Here is a 17,251-nt window from a genome sequence, read left to right as displayed (position 1 = left end):
AGCTCAGGGCTTCGTTTTTCCTCTTCTGTTGTTATATATTCTATAGATCATATTTTTCATACAAACATAGTTGTCAAATTCCTCTATAATACAGACCATGGTAATGAATACATTATTGAAGCAGACTAAACTCTGTATATCCAGTTATAAGTTTATGATGATGGGTTTCTCAGGAAGAAGTCACAATTACATTTTTCTCTGTTCTCATCTTCTTAAGTTGTGTTCAGAGAGAGAGTTCTACAGACTTGCCCTGTTTTGGGGTACTACCTTTTCTTTGTGCCTAAATATTCCTCCAGCTCAGACTTTCGAATCCACTGCTTTACTTGGTATCTCTACATAGATGTCTTACCAGCATTTGAAACTCACCATGTCCAGAAATGTTTAGTTTATTTCCCTAAAAACTTGTACAAAACTACTGTAGCTAGAGTCTCTAAAGTCATTCTGGACCTCTTTCTATCCCATCTGCATAAGCCATCATTGAGCAAGTCTTACCAAGTCAGTTTGTCTTCTCTGCTTCTACCTCCCCATGCTACTGCCATTGCTTTGTTCCTTCCCTCATCTTTTCTGGACTACATCATCCTAAGAATCTCTCACATGACATCTTAAAAGAGATCAGCTACATTCTTGTTAATTGGAGACATTAAAATCGTTGATACCATAGCACTATGCTTGGTAAAATTCATCTGGTATGTTTTTTCCACATTCTGCCTCTTCTGGTTTTTGGTAGGTTTTTTTTTTCTTGTTAAATAATTTTTATTGTGCTTTAAGTGAAAGTTTACAAATCAAGTCAGTCTTTCACACAAAAACCCATATACACCTTGCTACACCTTCCCAATTACTCTCCTCCTAATGAGACAGCCCACTCTTTCCCTCCACTCTCTCTTTTCATGTCCATTTCTCCAGCTTCTAAGCCCCTCCACCCTCTCATCTCCTCTCCAGGCAGGAGATGCCAACATAGTCTCAAGTGTCTACCTGATCCAAGAAGCTCACTCCTCACCAGCATCCCTCTCCAACCCATTGTCCAACCCAATCCATGTCTGAAGAGTTGGCTTCAGGAATGGTTCCTGTCCTGGGCCAACAGAAGGTCTGGGGGCCATGACCACCGGGGTCCTTCTAGTCTCAGTCAGACCATTAAGCCTGGTCTTATGAGAATTTGGGGTCTGCATCCCACTGCTCTTCTACTCCTTCAGGGGTTCTCTGTTGTGTTCCCTGTCAGGGCAGTCATCGGTTGTAGCCAGGCACCATCTAGTTCTTCTGGTCTCAGGATGATGTAGTCTCTGGTTCATGTGGCCCTTTCAGTCTCTTGGGCTCTTAATCACCTTGTGTCCTTGGTGTTCTTCATTCTCCTTTGATCCAGGTGGGTTGAGACCAATCGATGCATCTTAGATGGCTGCTTGCAAGCGTTTAAGACCCCAGATGCCACTCTTCAAAGTGGGATGCAGAATGTTTTCTTAATAGATTTTATTATGCCAGTTGACTTAGATGTCGCCTAAAACCATGGTCCCCAGACCCCTGCCCCTGCTACGCTGGCCTTCAAAGCATTCAGTTTATGCAGGAAACTGCTTTTGGTTTAGTCCAATTGTGCTGACCTCCCCTGTATTGTGTGCTGTCTTTCCCTTCACCTAAAGTAGTTCTTATCTACTATCTAATTAGTGAATGCCCCTCTCCCACCCTTGCTCCCTCCTCCCTCTCGTAACCACGAAAGAATGTTTTCTTCTCAGTTTAAACGATTTCTCAAGTTCTTATGATAGTGGTCTTGTACAATATTTGTCCTTTTGCAACTGACAAATTTCACTCAGCATAATGCCTTCCAGATTCCTCCATGTTATGAAATGTTTCACAGATTCCTCACTGTTCTTTATTGATGCATAGTATTCCATTGTGTGAATACACCATAATTTATTTATCCATTCATCCATTGATGGGCACCTTGGTTGCTTCCATCTTTTTGCTATTGTAAACAGTGCTGCAATAAACATGGGTGTGCATATATCTGTTCTTGTAAAGGCTCTTATTTTTCTAGGATATATTCCAAAGAGTAGAATTGCTGGATCGTATGGTAGTTCTATTTCTAGCTTTTTAAGGAAGCTCCAAATCGATTTCCAAAGTGGTTGTACCATTTGACATTCCCACCAGCAGTGTATGTGTTCCAATCTCTCCACAGCCTCGCCAACATTTATTCTTTTGTGTTTTTTGGATTAACGCCAACCTTGTTGGAGTGAGATGAAATCTCATTGTAGTTTTGATCTGCATTTCTCTAATGCCTAATGACCATGAACATTTCCTCATATATCTGTTAGCTACCTGAATGTCTTCTTTAGTGAAATGTCTATTCATATCTTTTGCCCATTTTTAATTGGGTTTTTTGTCTTTTTGCGGGTGAGTTTTTGCAGTATCAGGTAAATTTTAGAGATCAGGCGCCGATCAGAAATGTCATAGCTAAAAACTTTTTCCCAGTGTGTAGGTAGTCTTTTTACTCTTTTGGTGAAGTCTTTGGATGAGCATAGGTGTTTGATTTTTAGGAGCTCCCAGTTATCTAGTTTTTCTTGCGCATTCTTTATAATGTTTTGTATACTGTTTATGCCATGTATTAGGGCTTCTAATGTTGTCCCTATTTTTTTCTCCCATGATCTTTATCATTTTAGATTTTATATTTAGGTCTTTGATCCATTTTGAGTTAGTTTTTGTGCATGGAGTGAGGTATGGGTCTTGTTTCATTTTTTTGGAGTTGGATATCCAGTTATGCCAGCACCATTTGTTAAAAAGACTGTCTTTTCCCCATTTAACTGTTTTGGGTCCTTTGTCAAATATCAACTGCTCATATGTGGATGGATTTATGTCTGGATTCTCAATTCTGTTCCATTGATCTCTGTGTCTGTTGTTGTACCAGTACCAGGCTGTTTTGACTACTGTGGTGGTATAATAGGTTCTAAAATCAGGTAAAGAAAGGCCTCCCACTTTGTTCTTCTTTTTCAGTAATGCCTTATTTATCCGGGACCTCTTTCCCTTCCATATGAAGTTGGTGATTTGTTTCTCCATCTCATTAAAGAATGTCGTTGGGATTTGGATCAGAATTGCATTAAATGTATAGATCGCTTTTGGTAGAGTAGACATTTTTATAATGTTAAGTCTTCTTATCCACGAGCAAGGTATGTTCTTCCACTTATGTAAGTCTCTTTTGGTTTCTTGCAGAAGTGTACTGTAGTTTTCTTTGTATAAGTCTTTTATATCTCTGGTGAGATTTATTCCTAAGTATTTTATCTTCTTGGAGGCTACTGTAAATAGCATTGATTTGATGATTTCCTCTTTGATGTTCTTTTTGTTGGAGTAGAGGAATCCAACTGATTTTTGTATGTTTATCTTGTATCCCAATACTCTGCTGAACTCTTCTGTTAGTTTTAGTAGTTTTCTGGAGGATTTCTTAGGGTTTTCTGTGTATAAGATCATGTCATCTGCAAATAGAGATGCTTTTACTTCTTCCTTGCCAATCTGGATGCCCTTTATTTCTTTATCTAGCCTAATTGCTCTGGCTAGGACTTCCAGCACAATGTTGAATAAGAGCGGTGATAAAGGGCATCCTTGTCTGGTTCCTGATCTCAATGGGAATGTTTTCAGGCTCTCTCCATTCAGGGTGATGTTGACTTTTCGTTTTTGGTAGTTTAAACTTAGTTTCTCTTTGGACTATGGACCTACTTTCAGCTACATAGAACCCTTCTCTGATGCCCCCACTCACAACCTCCTGCTCAGGATCAGCTGATCCTTTTATGTACTTTAGTATCTTCCTATACATATCTTCATTCTTGAACTTACTGTAATGTGAGAACATTTTATGTTTTATTGTATCAACATTGAGCTCACTGACTGTCAGAACCCCAAATTATGCATCTCTGTATTATTAGAAAGGAGCCCTGGTGGTGCAGTGGTTAAAGAGCTCTGCTGCCAACTGAAAGGTCAGTGGTTGGAGCCCACCAGCTGCTCTTCAGGAGAAAGATGTGGCAGTCTGCTCCTGTAAAGATTTATAGCCTTGGAAACCCTACGGGGGCAGTTCTACTCTGTTCTACAGGGTTGCTATGAGTTGGAGTCGACTTGACGGCAGTGGCTTTAGTTTGGTTTTGGTATCATTAGACCTGGGTACCTGACTCAGAGTAGAATCTCAAGAACTGTTTGTTGTTCCCAAAGTGAACTCTGGTTCTTTTCAACTTTTACTGAAACTAGGAGAAATAAGAAGACTCAAACATTTGGTGAGGGGTTGTGGAGCGAGTGAGATGGGTAGGGAATATGTATACAGCATTATTCGTCAGCATTTCTAGAAATTAGTGTGTACATAGCAACAAAACAGTGTTTGTGTTGGTAAAGGTTTTGTGTGTTAAAACTCTGATGTTATTATGGAAACCCAAATTTTTAAAGGACTTAAATGGTCCTCTAGTCCATTGGATTATTGCATCCTAAATCTCGAGAAGTATCCAATCATGTCCTATAAATAAAAATATATTTAAAATGTTCAGCAAATCTTTAACTTTAACTATTCAACTGAAAGTTCAGATAAGATGGTTTCTTGGTGTAGCTTTTGTGATTAGAGGGTTCCATGGTCATCCAGGATTAAACTCAGGCCCAGCATTCTTTAGGCCATATTGTTAGAATGCTTTCTTTCATAGAGGCAGTTAATGAGTATTTTCTCAGGTGAGAACCAATCTAATTAAAGCAGGAAGGAGTTTACATAAGAAGAAAGTGCCCCTTACTTCCCCTCATACTCTCCAACTGGATGCCCCTCTGGGAAATGTACACACATCAAGAAGATGTCTACTGTTGCCCCTGGACACCCTTTTAACTTAATACTGAAGTCACTCCTGAGGTTCACCCTTCAGCCCAAAATTAGACAGGCCCATAAAACAAACAATAATACACGTAGCTCAACCACGTATACAAGACTTAATGGGCACACCAGCCCAGGGGCAAGGATGAGAAGGCAGGAGGGAATAGGAAAGCTGGATGAATGGAAATGGAGAGCCCAAGATCAAGAGGTTGGTAACCAATGACCAATGTCACAAAACAATATGTGTATTAACTGTTTAATGAGAAATTAATTTGCTCTGTAAACCTTCACCTAAAAACAATTAAATAAATAAATAAAATCCTAAAAAGAGGAAAAAAAGATGTCTACATATAACCAAAAAATCTCCTTCCTCTTTCTGTCTTGGTTGCCATGACTGTCGTCAAAAAAAGCCTTACCCTCACTTTACTTTTGCAAAATATTTTCTTTTTCATTCTACTTGATAGAGGGCTTAATAGCATGTAAGACTTAAGAGACCTGAAGCCAGGAAAGAATAATCTTAGAAATGAAATGGAGGGTGGATCATAAGGACAGAAGAGAGAGACAGAAAGAGGACTAGGAGATAGAGAAAGAAAGGACGTAGATGTCACAAAGGCCTGTGAGTGAAGTGAAAAAGGAGCAAGAAAACCCACAAAGAGTGAGAAAGTGGGAGAGCAGGCACCCTGGGGTACACATTTATCAGAAGTCAGAGCAGAAAGTGGGGTGGGCAAGACTAACATTGGAACTAGTTCCCAAGGGCTGGGAAGTAGAATTGGATGGTCTTAAAGGAAGACACAGGAGAAAGAGCAGGTAGGAATCAGACCTTGGAGCAGACAAGGGATCAGGAACCCGGGTCTACAGTAAAGTCAGACAACAGCGGGCTGGGTATCATATTGTGAGCCTGATTCCGAGGGTCAAGGTCTGGGTTTTTCATTGTGTATCCTGATGTATCACTTTATGTTCTGAACCCCTACAAGTCTGTCCAAGGGTGTGCACGGCCACAAGTGGATTTGGGGGGAAGTTGAGGGGAAGCCTGTGTACAGGAGCGATGGGTTTGAACACGAACTTTTCGCTGTTTATCTGGGAACTGATGTTTAATTTTACAACCGAATTTCAGTACAATGAGAACACTTTATTTCTCCATGGAATTTGGTAAAATGAGATTTTTCTCATCTACAGACACACACACAATAACTGTTTGAACATGCGTAAGTATGTACAGACACATCAAGTTCGGCAATCATAACACATGTTGAAAAATGTGCCCACCAAGAATTACTATAGGGGTATAAAAAGAGCATGCTTAAACATTGTTTTTTACACAAAGAACACTTTGGAGAATAAATTAGCATAGAAAATGGTCTCTTTGAAGGCACAATAACTATTGTTTCCTTATTAAATCCAGTTTTTCAATTAAGGGGCGGCTCACTGATCTGCACTATGGCTGGGTGGTCCCATAGAGAATTTCTGAACTTTGTAGATTAGCAAAATGCTATAATTGGAAGAAAAAAAAAATCATGACACAGACTCCAGGAGACTGGAGAAATGACTGTCGTTGTGTTCCTTTATGTTGATAACTGGCTTTAGTTTTTAATTATTGAAATGCTTCATAATGGAGTAGTAAACATGCTGTATACTTTTGTAAAATTAATGAAAGGATGGGAACAGGTAGTTAATTTATCGAGTACTTACTAAGTACCAGGCACTCACTGTACTACTAGCTATCTCATTTGATGCTGATAACACATTACATTAATAGCCTTTGTTATAATCCCCAATGTACAGAGGAAAATACTGAGATACAAAGGGGTTAAAGAATTCACCCAGGGAGCACAGCTTGTAGGTGGCAGAGCTGATATTCCAGTCTTTTCTATATCATAGCAAAAGTTTAACCACATTTTAGTTTTTGCTTTGTAAGTCAATTTAAAAAGAAATTCTCTTCATTTTTTAAATTGAGTGTTGTGAACGATATTAAAAATAGGCATGGCTGATCTGTGCTTCAGTGACAATGTTAAAATAGATCAAAACCAGAGTAAGAATGGTTTCATGAGGCAGGCTTTGCAAAGACCCATGTTGTTGGGTGCCGTCAAGTTAATTTCTGACTCAGAGTAGAGCTGCCCCATGTGACTTTCTAAGCTGTAATCTTTATGGAGGCAGATCGCCAGGTCTTTTCTCCCACAGACCTACTGTGTGGGTTTGAACAGCCAACCTTTCAGTTAGCAGCCAAGTGCTTAACCATTGTGCAACCAGGGCTCTTAAAGGCCTGTAATGCCCAGCAATTGTACAATTTCCAGGGAGAGTAAGTAATTGCTTTTCCACAACAAATAGGGGATTATTGTAAAAAAAAAAAAAAGTAAGAGTGATGATAAAGGCTATTTGGCAAAATCTCCTTGCATTCCAGCATGACCCAAACCTCTGAATGTGGTTTTAGGAATTCTTGAAATCACAAATTGGTCATGACAAGTCATTCAGTTAGCGAACATGGATGAAGTGCCTCCTCCATACAAACCACTGTGCTAGATGTTGTGGAGATGCAGGGATGAAGGTGATACTTACTGAGCACCTACTGTGTGCAGGCATTTTATTTACATGGTGGTATATATTTTTTTTTATTTGATCCTCATAACAACCCCAGGAGATTGTTGGTATTTTTATTAACACAAATAAGAAAATTAACACTCAAAGAAGTTGAGCACTTGTTCAAAGTCAAATAGCTAATAAGCCATATACTGAAGATTCGAATTTTCTGCTTACTTCCAAATTCCATGTGGTTTGCACGATACTGTGATCCTGCTCTCAAGGAACTTTTGTCTAGGAGAGATACTGACATGTAAACCACTACCTAATAATACAAGATAATGAAGTAAAAATGTGTGTTGAGGGATAAGCAAAATGTAGAAAGAATAATTCCAACTGAGCAATTGCGGAAAGTTTCACAGAAGAGCCTCCCAGGGTGAGAGTGTTTCAGAAACAACGTGCTCGGGGTGAAGGCATGATCAGTTGTGTGCAGCTAGAGTGCAGGGGTAATGTTGAAAAGTAGTAAAAGATAAGGTTGAAAAATAGAGTGTCTCTAAACTATGGAGGGTCATTGATGCCATGCTAAGGAGTTGAATAGTTCTGTACCTCCTGGGTTGTTGTTTAAGATTTTTTGAGGAAGTGAAAGACCTGGTTTGACTAGTGTATTTTTAAAGATAACACTAAAAAATTTAATTGTCGTCAAGTCAATTCTGACTCATGTGTGTTAGAGTAGAGCTATGTTCCATAGGGTTTTCAATGGCTGTGGTATTTCAGAAGTAGATTGCCAGGCCTTTATTCTGAGGCACCTCTTGGTTAGTAGCTGAGGACTTAATTGTTTGAAACTCCCAAGATAACACTGTTGTTGTTAGGTGTTGTCAATTTTTTTTTTTATAGTACTTTTTAGATGAAGGTTTACAGAACATACTAGTTTCTCATCAAACAGTTAGTACACACATTGTTCTATGACATTGGTTAACAACCCCATGACATGCCAACACTCTCCCATCTCAACCCTGGGTTCCCTATTACCAGCTTTCCTGTTCCCTCCTGCCTTCCAGTCCCTGCCCCAGGGCTGGTGTCCCCCTTTAGTCTTGTTCCATGGGCCTGTTCAATCTTTGGCTGAAGGGTGAACCTCAGGGGTGACCTCATTACTGAGCTGAAAGGATGTCCAAGGGCCATACTCTCAGGGTTTCTCCCGTCTCTGTCAGGCCAGCAAGTCTGGTGTTTCTTTTTGAGTTAGAATTTTGTTCTACTTTTTTCTCCAGCTCTGTCCAGGACCCTCTATTGTGATCCTTGTCAGAGCAGTCAGTGGTGGTAGATGGGCACCACCTGGTTGTCAATTTTGACTCATAGTGTCCCCATGTGATGGAGTAGAACTGCCCCTTAGGGTGTTCTAGGCTGTAATCTTTATGGGAGCAGATTGCCAGGTCTTTCTTCTTGGAGCTGCTGGGTGCATTCAAACTGCCAAATTTTCATTTTGCAGCTGAGCCCTTCACCATTGCACCACCAGGGCTCCTAAGATAACACAAAGGTGAGAAAAGCCTAGATTAAAGTTGGGCTAACAGTCAGAAAGCTAGTGCAATAATCTAAGGAAGAAATTTTGAAAGCTGGAGCGGGGCTACTAGCATGGGAATGAACTTGGGGTGGGAGATGGAGTGCAGTCACAGTAAAGGAAAAATTTCAAGTGGAAACCCTGGGACTTGGTGACATGTTGTATATGGGTGGAGAAGGAGAAACCAAAAGTTATGTCTTTTGACATTCTAGGATCAGTGACTGAGTGGGGGGAGGTACCAGGGAAAGCATAGGTTGTTGGTAGAAGGAAGAGGCAGAAATAAAATGAGAAACATATTTTGTGTATTATTTGCCCATTCTATAGTGCTCATCACTAATTATAGTGTTAAAATATAACATGAAATGGGTGGAGGATATTTCATTTTTGGGTTACACTCTTAATAATTCCTGGGTCATTTCAACAGAAGTATATTATATATTGGAGCCCTGGTGGCATAGTGGTTAAGAGCTCAGGTGCTAACCAAAACATTGGCAGTTCGAATCTAGCAGCCACTCCTTGAAAACTCTATGGGGCAGTTCTACCCTGTCTTATAGGGTTGTTATGAGTCAGAATCGACTCAACAGCAACAGGTATATTATATATTACAGTTTTTGACGATCACCTGAGCTTTCATGTTTCAGATTAATGGTGCAAATATTTCATTCCAGGTGGTGACAATCCATATTACGCCAGTGGATGACCAGCTTCCAAAAGAGGCTCCTGGAGTTTCTCGGCATTTGGTTGTCAAGGAAACCGAGGTGGCCTACATAACTAAGAAACAGCTACATTTTATAGATACAGAATCCTATGAGAGGGAACTGCTTTACACAATAACAACGCCTCCATTTTTCTCTGTTAGCCACAGGTATCTCCATGAGAAGTCATCACCTGGGTTATTAGTTGAGGGTTGTGGTCTAGGGTTGGAGAGTTGACAATGTTAACACAGAGCACTGTGGTTGAGTTACTTTGCTTAGTCAGACAGAATGGATACCCACAATTTAGCATTTCCTTTTATCTCAAGGAAACCCTGGTGGCATAGTGGTCAAGTGCTATGGCTGCTAACCAAAGGGTCAGCAGTTTGAATCCGCCAGGCGCTCCTTGGAAACTCTATGGGCAGTTCTACTCTGTCCTATATGGTCGATATGGTCGCTATAAGTCGGAATCGACTTGACGGCACTGGGTTTGGTTTTTATCTCAACGTACCTTGTAAAAACTTCCCTTCAAAAACTATGCTAATTGGTAAGTGACCAGCAGTTTGTGGTATCTTCAACTTATGTAGACTTAAAACAGTCTTTATTCCCCCTTTTCTAAAGAGAATGCTCTTTTTTCCTTTTTAGGAGAACTGATTGAGTTCCTTATAAGGTTGTTTTTAGTTACTGTAGGCCATGAAATGGTCATATTCTTTGATCCCATCCAGAAAAGTGACACGAAAATACCTTCGGCTAAAGTCATGTACATGATAACAAGGAATTATTTTTAGGATGAGAATACTGATTCCCATTCATAATATCAAGGTTGAAAATTCTGAACATGCTTTTTGCACTCATCATGGGAATGGCATTGATGATATTAGACTTAAGACTAAAACTCCCCAAAATAAAGAAGGACTATAAAGATTTTTTTTTTTATAAAGATGGAGGATGTGACTTCTTCGCATGATGGGGTCTTTGAGGTGTTGGAAATTTGGTTCTTGGTGATTTGATTTAATTTTTCTTACCTGGAAATCTGGCTAATTTATTTTTTCATATTTCTGTTTAGACATTTGGATGCTGGGAAATTATTCCTGGTGGACAGCATACCAAAGCTAACCAAAAACCCTACAGCCCTGGGGCTGAGGTCATTCACTCAGGTATGATAATATGCTAGAATTTTTTTTTTTTTTTTTTTGGTTTTTATCTCAACATACCTTGTAAAAACTTCCCTTCAAAAACTATGCTAATTGGTAAGTGATCAGCAGTTTGTGGTATCTTCAACTTACGTAGACTTAAAACAGTCTTTATTCCCCCTTAATCAGGTGTGATTAAGTGTCCTCTAAGAAGGTATGAAGGAGCCCTGGTGCCACAGTGGTTAAAGCACTTGGCTGCTAACCAAAAGGTCGACAGTTTGAACCCACCAGCTGCTCCACAGGAGAAAGATATGGCAGCCTGCTTCCGTAAAGATTATACTATAGGAAATCCTATGGGGCGGTTCTGCTCTGTCCTATAGGGTCACTGTGAGTCAAAATCGACTCAGCGGCACCAGGTTTGGGTTTTTTTTATTTTAAGAAGGTATGGCCTTGCTAGTGTTGCAGTCAGGAAATGTCCTTCGACATCTGTCACAAATGCTGCCTGCTTGTTTCCACTGAACAGGCAGTATCTATGTGAAAATGTTTGACCAAGCTGGATATGATTTCAAAATCTTGTTATAACTTAGCACAGGCTTTATACTGTTCTGTAAGTAGTGGGAGTCTGATCTGGGAACATGATGCATAAGTCTCTATTCCACCAAACTGAGTTCACCCAACAGCCTACTGGAAATCTTGGTGGTGTAGTAGTTAAGAGTTCAGCTGCTAACTGAAAGGTTGGCAGTTTAAATCCATCAGGCCCTCCTTGGAAACCCTATGGAGTAGTTCTACTCTGTCCTGCAGGGTCACTATGAGTCAGAATTGACTTGACGGTGTCGGATTTTTGTTTTTTAATACCATACTACCATCCAAATCCTTCATCAGCCCTCCGCCTCCTCCAGCAGACCCAGCAGTGGTCTACCTCTGTGGCTTGGAGCTAATTATGTCTAACTTCATTGCAGTTACAGGTTGTAAACATGTACGTCAACCCTATGTGGTAGGTACTATTATTCATTATACAGATAAGGAAACAGCAGCTTGACCAATACCACACAGCTACTACTTGGTAGAGCTAGGTTGAAATGCAAGTCTCCTGTCTTTCATAGAATTGGGTGGCTTCAAGCGCTTGGATTCATAGACATTTACTTGATTTCTTTGTCCTTTTCTCTCCTGGTTTGTAGAAAATGCAATTTATAAAGCAGAACTCATTGGAATCTCCAAATTGATAGTGTGTTCAGTATCAGTTAACACAACAGTCCTCTGGGACCTGGATCTCTGAAAGTTCCGGATTATTTTACCCACATGTCCATCTTACTCTGCTTTGCAGCATGCTGTGAACTATATGAAGGTGGCCTACATGCCACCCATGCAAGACATAGGCCCTCATCCCCAACATGTCCAGTTCACGTTTTCCATCAGTAACCAACATGGTGGCATTTTGCATGGGATCTGCTTTAACATCACCATTCTCCCAGTGGACAATCAAGTGCCTGAGGTACGTACACTGTTTGGTACGGAGGAAGACAAGAAGGAAAGAAAAAGAAAGACTTTAAGAGTTGCTGGCAATGATAACCTTTCTTTAGGCTATTTTAAAGAACTTTTATTTTCCAGCCTACAGGGTAGGACAAAAAGCGGGGGGAGGGGAGCCTCTCACCTTCCATGGGGCTTCCTATCTAAAAGGTGAGATTTCCTAGTTATTTTCAAAGCTTTCACAAAATCTCTTTCATTTCCTTTCTTTTCTGCTGAGTTTCACATGTTGATCAGGGAAAGGGGATTCAATTATACGTCTCTTAGCAACCAGAGGGGCTTATTTGCTTTCACCACAGGCCAGTTATTCTGCTCTGTAATCCAAAGACGCTCTTTAATTTTCCAAAATGAATTAAGATGGCAACTTCTGTCCTATCCTGTCCCACTGCCCGGTGTTTATGTAAGCCTTAAAGGACTTGGGTCTCTCGTTAAAACAGAACTGCAGAGACAGTGCTACCTTATGCATCTTATCGGGGAGGTTGGAATTCATATCAAGAGTTTATTCCATTGCCTGCCTACCTACCCCCCATCAGAGTGCTAAATTTAATTAGTGTGGCTTTCAATGTACTGGTTTTTTTTTTTTTTTTCTTTTACAAGTGGAAAGGCAAAGTAGCATTACCCATTCCTTACAAGCCGGAGGGGACCCGAACCTACACATCTCTCCTCCCTAGGGAAAGATGACCTTCTGGAATATGGCCAGGAAAGCACGGGTGTTCTCTTTCCTGGTCACTCCTCATCATCTCTATGTCTAGGCAAGGTTGTGGGGCAGAGGCCTCACACTGAGGGCCCACACACACAAGTGTTTCGATGGGTCTAAACAATGTCTTAAAATAATTAACTACCAACACTTAGACATCAGAAGATTTCTGGCTTCTGGTAAAATTCTAGGAGCTCTGGCAATGCTGGGTTCACATACCCCATGGCAGCAGTTGGACAGGGTGTGTGTTTCCCAGCCCACCACAGTCCCGCCCAGCTCACCACAGTCATCTCCTTCACTGGCCTGAACCTTCAGTCCGTGAGCTGTTTGCAGTATTTGGTAGAAGAAATGCCAAGGAGCTCACACAGATGAACCTAAACTAGCTCTATTCTTTCATACTTGCCTTGTCTGAGGCCAGATCATATTCTTTGCAGTGAAAACGGTTTAGTACCCTTGTTGAGTTTACTGGATAAGATTTTATTCAGACCATCCTTTTCTGTGCATGAAATACAGGTTCTGAAATAGCCCAGCATCTAAAGAAGCTAAAGCTTTGCCCGAACAATGAGGGAGAAATGGTCTTTTATGCAAAGCGGTCCAAGCCTCTGGCAAGGGAAGGATGATTTGTGAAGGAACTTAAAAAGGGCAATGGGAAAAGTGGTCTTCCTTTGAAGACACATCAAATAGTTAGGAGGACGTGAGGCTTAAGTGACATGATTTCTTCCTTTTTTTTTTTTTTTAGAGAATATGGAGAAATGAAATAATGCTTTAGAGAACTGAGGATATTAGAAATAAAACTAAATTAGTAGCTTCAGTGAAATCACTCCCAGGAGCCATGTTCTGATGTGAAGTCTCCACTGATAGCTGGTTTGAGTGATAACTGAAGAAGATTTTGACACCAGCTAACCTGGGGCCCTTGAAACCTGACTGCTGGATCCAGGCAGGGACTGAAAAGCCAAGGGTTAATGAGCAGAAGCAAGATAGCTTTATGAGTTGCCCTGAAATATTTTTTTCAATTACTTTGTATTGCAAAATATATTCCTTGGTACATCAACATCTCAGGATATTAATGGATGCAATTCAGGGGAAAATGAGGCTGGAAGGCATGGGTCTTTGTTTAAAGATAATAAAACCAGTTGCTGTCGAGTTGATTCTGACTCACGGTGACCCCATGCATGTCAGAGTAGAACTGTGCTCCATAAGGTTTTCAGTGGCTGATTTTTTGGAAGTAGATTACCAGGCCTTTCTTCCAAGGTCCCTCTGGGTGGACTCAAGCCTCCAGCCTTTTGGTTAGCAGCTGTACTTGTAAATTGTTTGCACTACCCATATCCTTCCCTAAACAAGAGTTCTTTATCTTTCTTATTCCTGCAAGCAGTGAAAATGTAGGCTTGGCAAAAGGAGAACGGGGTGCTTGGGAAGGATGGAGTGGGGGTGGCTGTAGGATGAGAAGACCATTGTCTTTATGTTTTCCTTTGCTGATGTAAGTAGTTTATTAAAGAGTAGAGGCCGCTGTCTGATGGCTGTAGGTCTAATAATTTCCACTATCCAGGGGGCTGCCTTTGGGACATGATTGGATGCACTGACAGCATGGGATTGAGTTCCAGTCCACAGTGTACCTGCTGGGCAGGAGAATAGGGCAGAGGTCTGCTGCTGTTTCACTCGCCCACTTCTCTTCCCTTGCCTGTACCTCCGTCCTCCTTTCCCAACTCTTCTCCTTTCTGAGAGCAGCAGCTGCTCAGAGGAGTCCAGTTGCTTCCTTGGAGAAGGCTGTGCACTCCCATCGGCAGAGTGCTCACTCTGGGCCATCTGTGGAGCGCCTCATGGCCCATGATTTGCAGTGTCTGCTTGCTTTCACCTATGTGCCGTACAAATTTGGGGAAATTATGGGCTAAAGTGTTCACAGAGTTAAGGGCAGGATCCCAGGGTCTTGAATATGGTTATGTGCCTTATTAATCTCCAAGGTGAGGGTATTTTATGTAACTGTTTTCTAAATGTACTGGACCATGGAACATGTCTTGCCTGCCCTCAGCATGGTGATAAAATACCCCAAGCCATTCTACCTTGCTTTTCACTTATAAATGAATTATTAGTTGAACGTTGGGTTTTTCTATTAGAGAAGATTATCTTTATGGCTTTACTATTTGAATCCAATATTTTTAAAAGTCCAATTCCTATGAAATCTTTAATCTAAAATACTACAAATTGAAACTTAAAAGCCCCCAATCAATTTTTCAAACATGTAAGAATTTTTAGGGTGGAAAATAGAGTTGCATCATTTTCCCGAAGGGAAGTTGACATAGTTATGTTTATTTTGTAGATTAAAGTATATGTGTGCCAGCAGTCAGTGTGTATATGATGACGAAAGTTAATTTTTTCTCACTGAGCATTACAAATAGCAACCAGTTTGATTGCTGACTCTACTCTACAGGGTCTGAGATATATGAAATTAAGATATTTTCTGGTTTATACATCTGTTTTGCTGAAAACATTTAGTAAAAAGTTTTTTTTTTTGGCCAAAATGTCTACCTCTGAATTTGTCCCCTTACCACATTCTTGACAAAGTATTGGCATGTAAAGATGGTACTGAGAATTTTGTACTGATTTACTGAACTCGGTCTTCAGAGTTCCTGGATGGTACAAATGGTTAACGTACTCAGCTGCTAACTGAAAGGTTAGAGATTCAAGGCCACCCAGAGATGCCTTGAAAAAATGCCTGCCAAACTACTTCCCAAAAATCCGCCTTTGAAAACTCTGTTGCAGCACAGTTCTACTCTGACATCCATGGGGTCGCCACAAGTTGGAATCAGACTCGATGGCAGCTAGAACTGGTCTTCAGGGATACCTCTTGTAACAAGGCTTCATTTCCTTTTTTCTTCCCAGGTCTTTACCAACCCTCTGAGAGTGGCAGAGGGAGGTCAGTGTGTCATCAGCACAGAACACATTCTGGTTTCTGATGCGGATACCAAGCTGGACAATATCTACCTCTCCCTCCAGCGACCACCTCTCCATGGAAGGGTGGAACTTAATGGATTGCCTCTAAACACGGGAAGCACATTTTCTTGGGAAGACCTTCATGCCTTAAAAATTAGGTTAGAACTTTTCATCACTTTTTTTTTTCTTTATATGCCTTGACTCCTCACCTGGACCCAGTGTGAGGCAGAATAAGAGAAAGTTTGTCCAATTCCTTGAGGGGTACCGACATGTCATTTAATACTTTCAAAGGTTCAGTTGAAGATAAGAAATTATGCATTTTTCATTGACCTCCAGGAATTTTATTCCCCTCTGGCTTGCCATACCAGTGGGAATGACTTTATGGATATTGGAACAACAAAAATTAATGGCCATAAATATTAAACTTGCTAAAACCACGCATATCACACGAGGTGATAGTCACACTAGAGGAATATACACTGAAATATACTGTGAGGCTAATTTATATGATTGAATTTGACTGTAAGTAAAGCCAACTTTATAACACTGGAAACTCTGGGATAGAACTCTGTTGACCAATGTCTCTACTGTCGTGGGGATTTGCAGGTGAACAAATAGGGTAGGCTGGGTAGGTAGGGCATGGAGTAGTTCTTGGGTCTGTGTCAGTCAGGAATGGAGCAATCCTTGCCTCGTGATCCTACAGCAGTTCCCCTCATCTCTCTTTTCCTCTACTTAATCCAATGCTATAAGATACTTTTCTCTAAAACACAGTAAAATAACTTCTCTGAGAAACAATGCAAGCTACTCAAGAGCAATGGTCAGGTAGACAGATATACTGGCTAATTTCTTACTCACAAGTTCAGCTTATAGATAGAAATTTTGGCCCTTCTGATACAGTATAACAAGAGGCATTAGGCATCAAATGCTTAGCTCCACACTTGGCTAGGAACGAGGCTTTGTGCACAGCAAAATCTTTTGAATCTGACCACAGTTTAGTTAACATTGTTGATTTATAGTTTCAGCCAGACCAGCCCATGCTCCTTGGTGGAGTAATTTCATAATCCTTTCATTATGTGCTGGCACTGAGGAAACTTGGAGACATCACCTACCATTGAAAGACTCTTCTGGTGCTGTGGATTTATGGGAAATAAACTGAGGCTTCTGTGCAACCTAGTCTCCTAGTTTTCCCACTAAACTTAGTACTGTGGGGCTTTCAAAGATGCAGCTCTCAACTACATGTTAGAAAGATAGGTCTGTTTAGGGAGTGAATGATGGTTAGGAAGAAAAGTACCAACATTTGCCAATACGTATAATTCAAACACTATGCTGGGCTTGCAATTATATTTTTATATTTAAGCTTCCCAGCAATCAAGCCCAACAAAATAGATGGTTATGGTC

At 40.6% G+C, this 17,251-nt stretch overlaps 1 protein-coding gene across 8 annotated transcripts in view; it reads left to right on the top strand.

Moving 5' to 3' along the window:
* The window catches only part of FREM1 (FRAS1 related extracellular matrix 1), a 184,761-nt gene that overhangs the window by 77,413 nt on the left and 90,097 nt on the right, over positions 1–17,251 (top strand). For all 8 annotated transcript variants that reach the window (XM_049895395.1, XM_049895396.1, XM_049895393.1 and 5 more), the window contains exons 11-14: positions 9,548–9,744; positions 10,638–10,728; positions 12,029–12,196; positions 15,803–16,011. In XM_049895395.1, coding sequence (XP_049751352.1) covers positions 9,548–9,744; positions 10,638–10,728; positions 12,029–12,196; positions 15,803–16,011 — 665 coding nt within the window. The remainder of the gene's footprint in view (positions 1–9,547; positions 9,745–10,637; positions 10,729–12,028; positions 12,197–15,802; positions 16,012–17,251) is intronic.

This window comes from Elephas maximus, chromosome 9 (genome assembly GCF_024166365.1).
Source record: "Elephas maximus indicus isolate mEleMax1 chromosome 9, mEleMax1 primary haplotype, whole genome shotgun sequence".
Classification (NCBI taxonomy): Eukaryota; Metazoa; Chordata; class Mammalia; order Proboscidea; family Elephantidae; genus Elephas; species Elephas maximus.
This window is presented reverse-complemented; position numbering and strand designations above follow the sequence as displayed.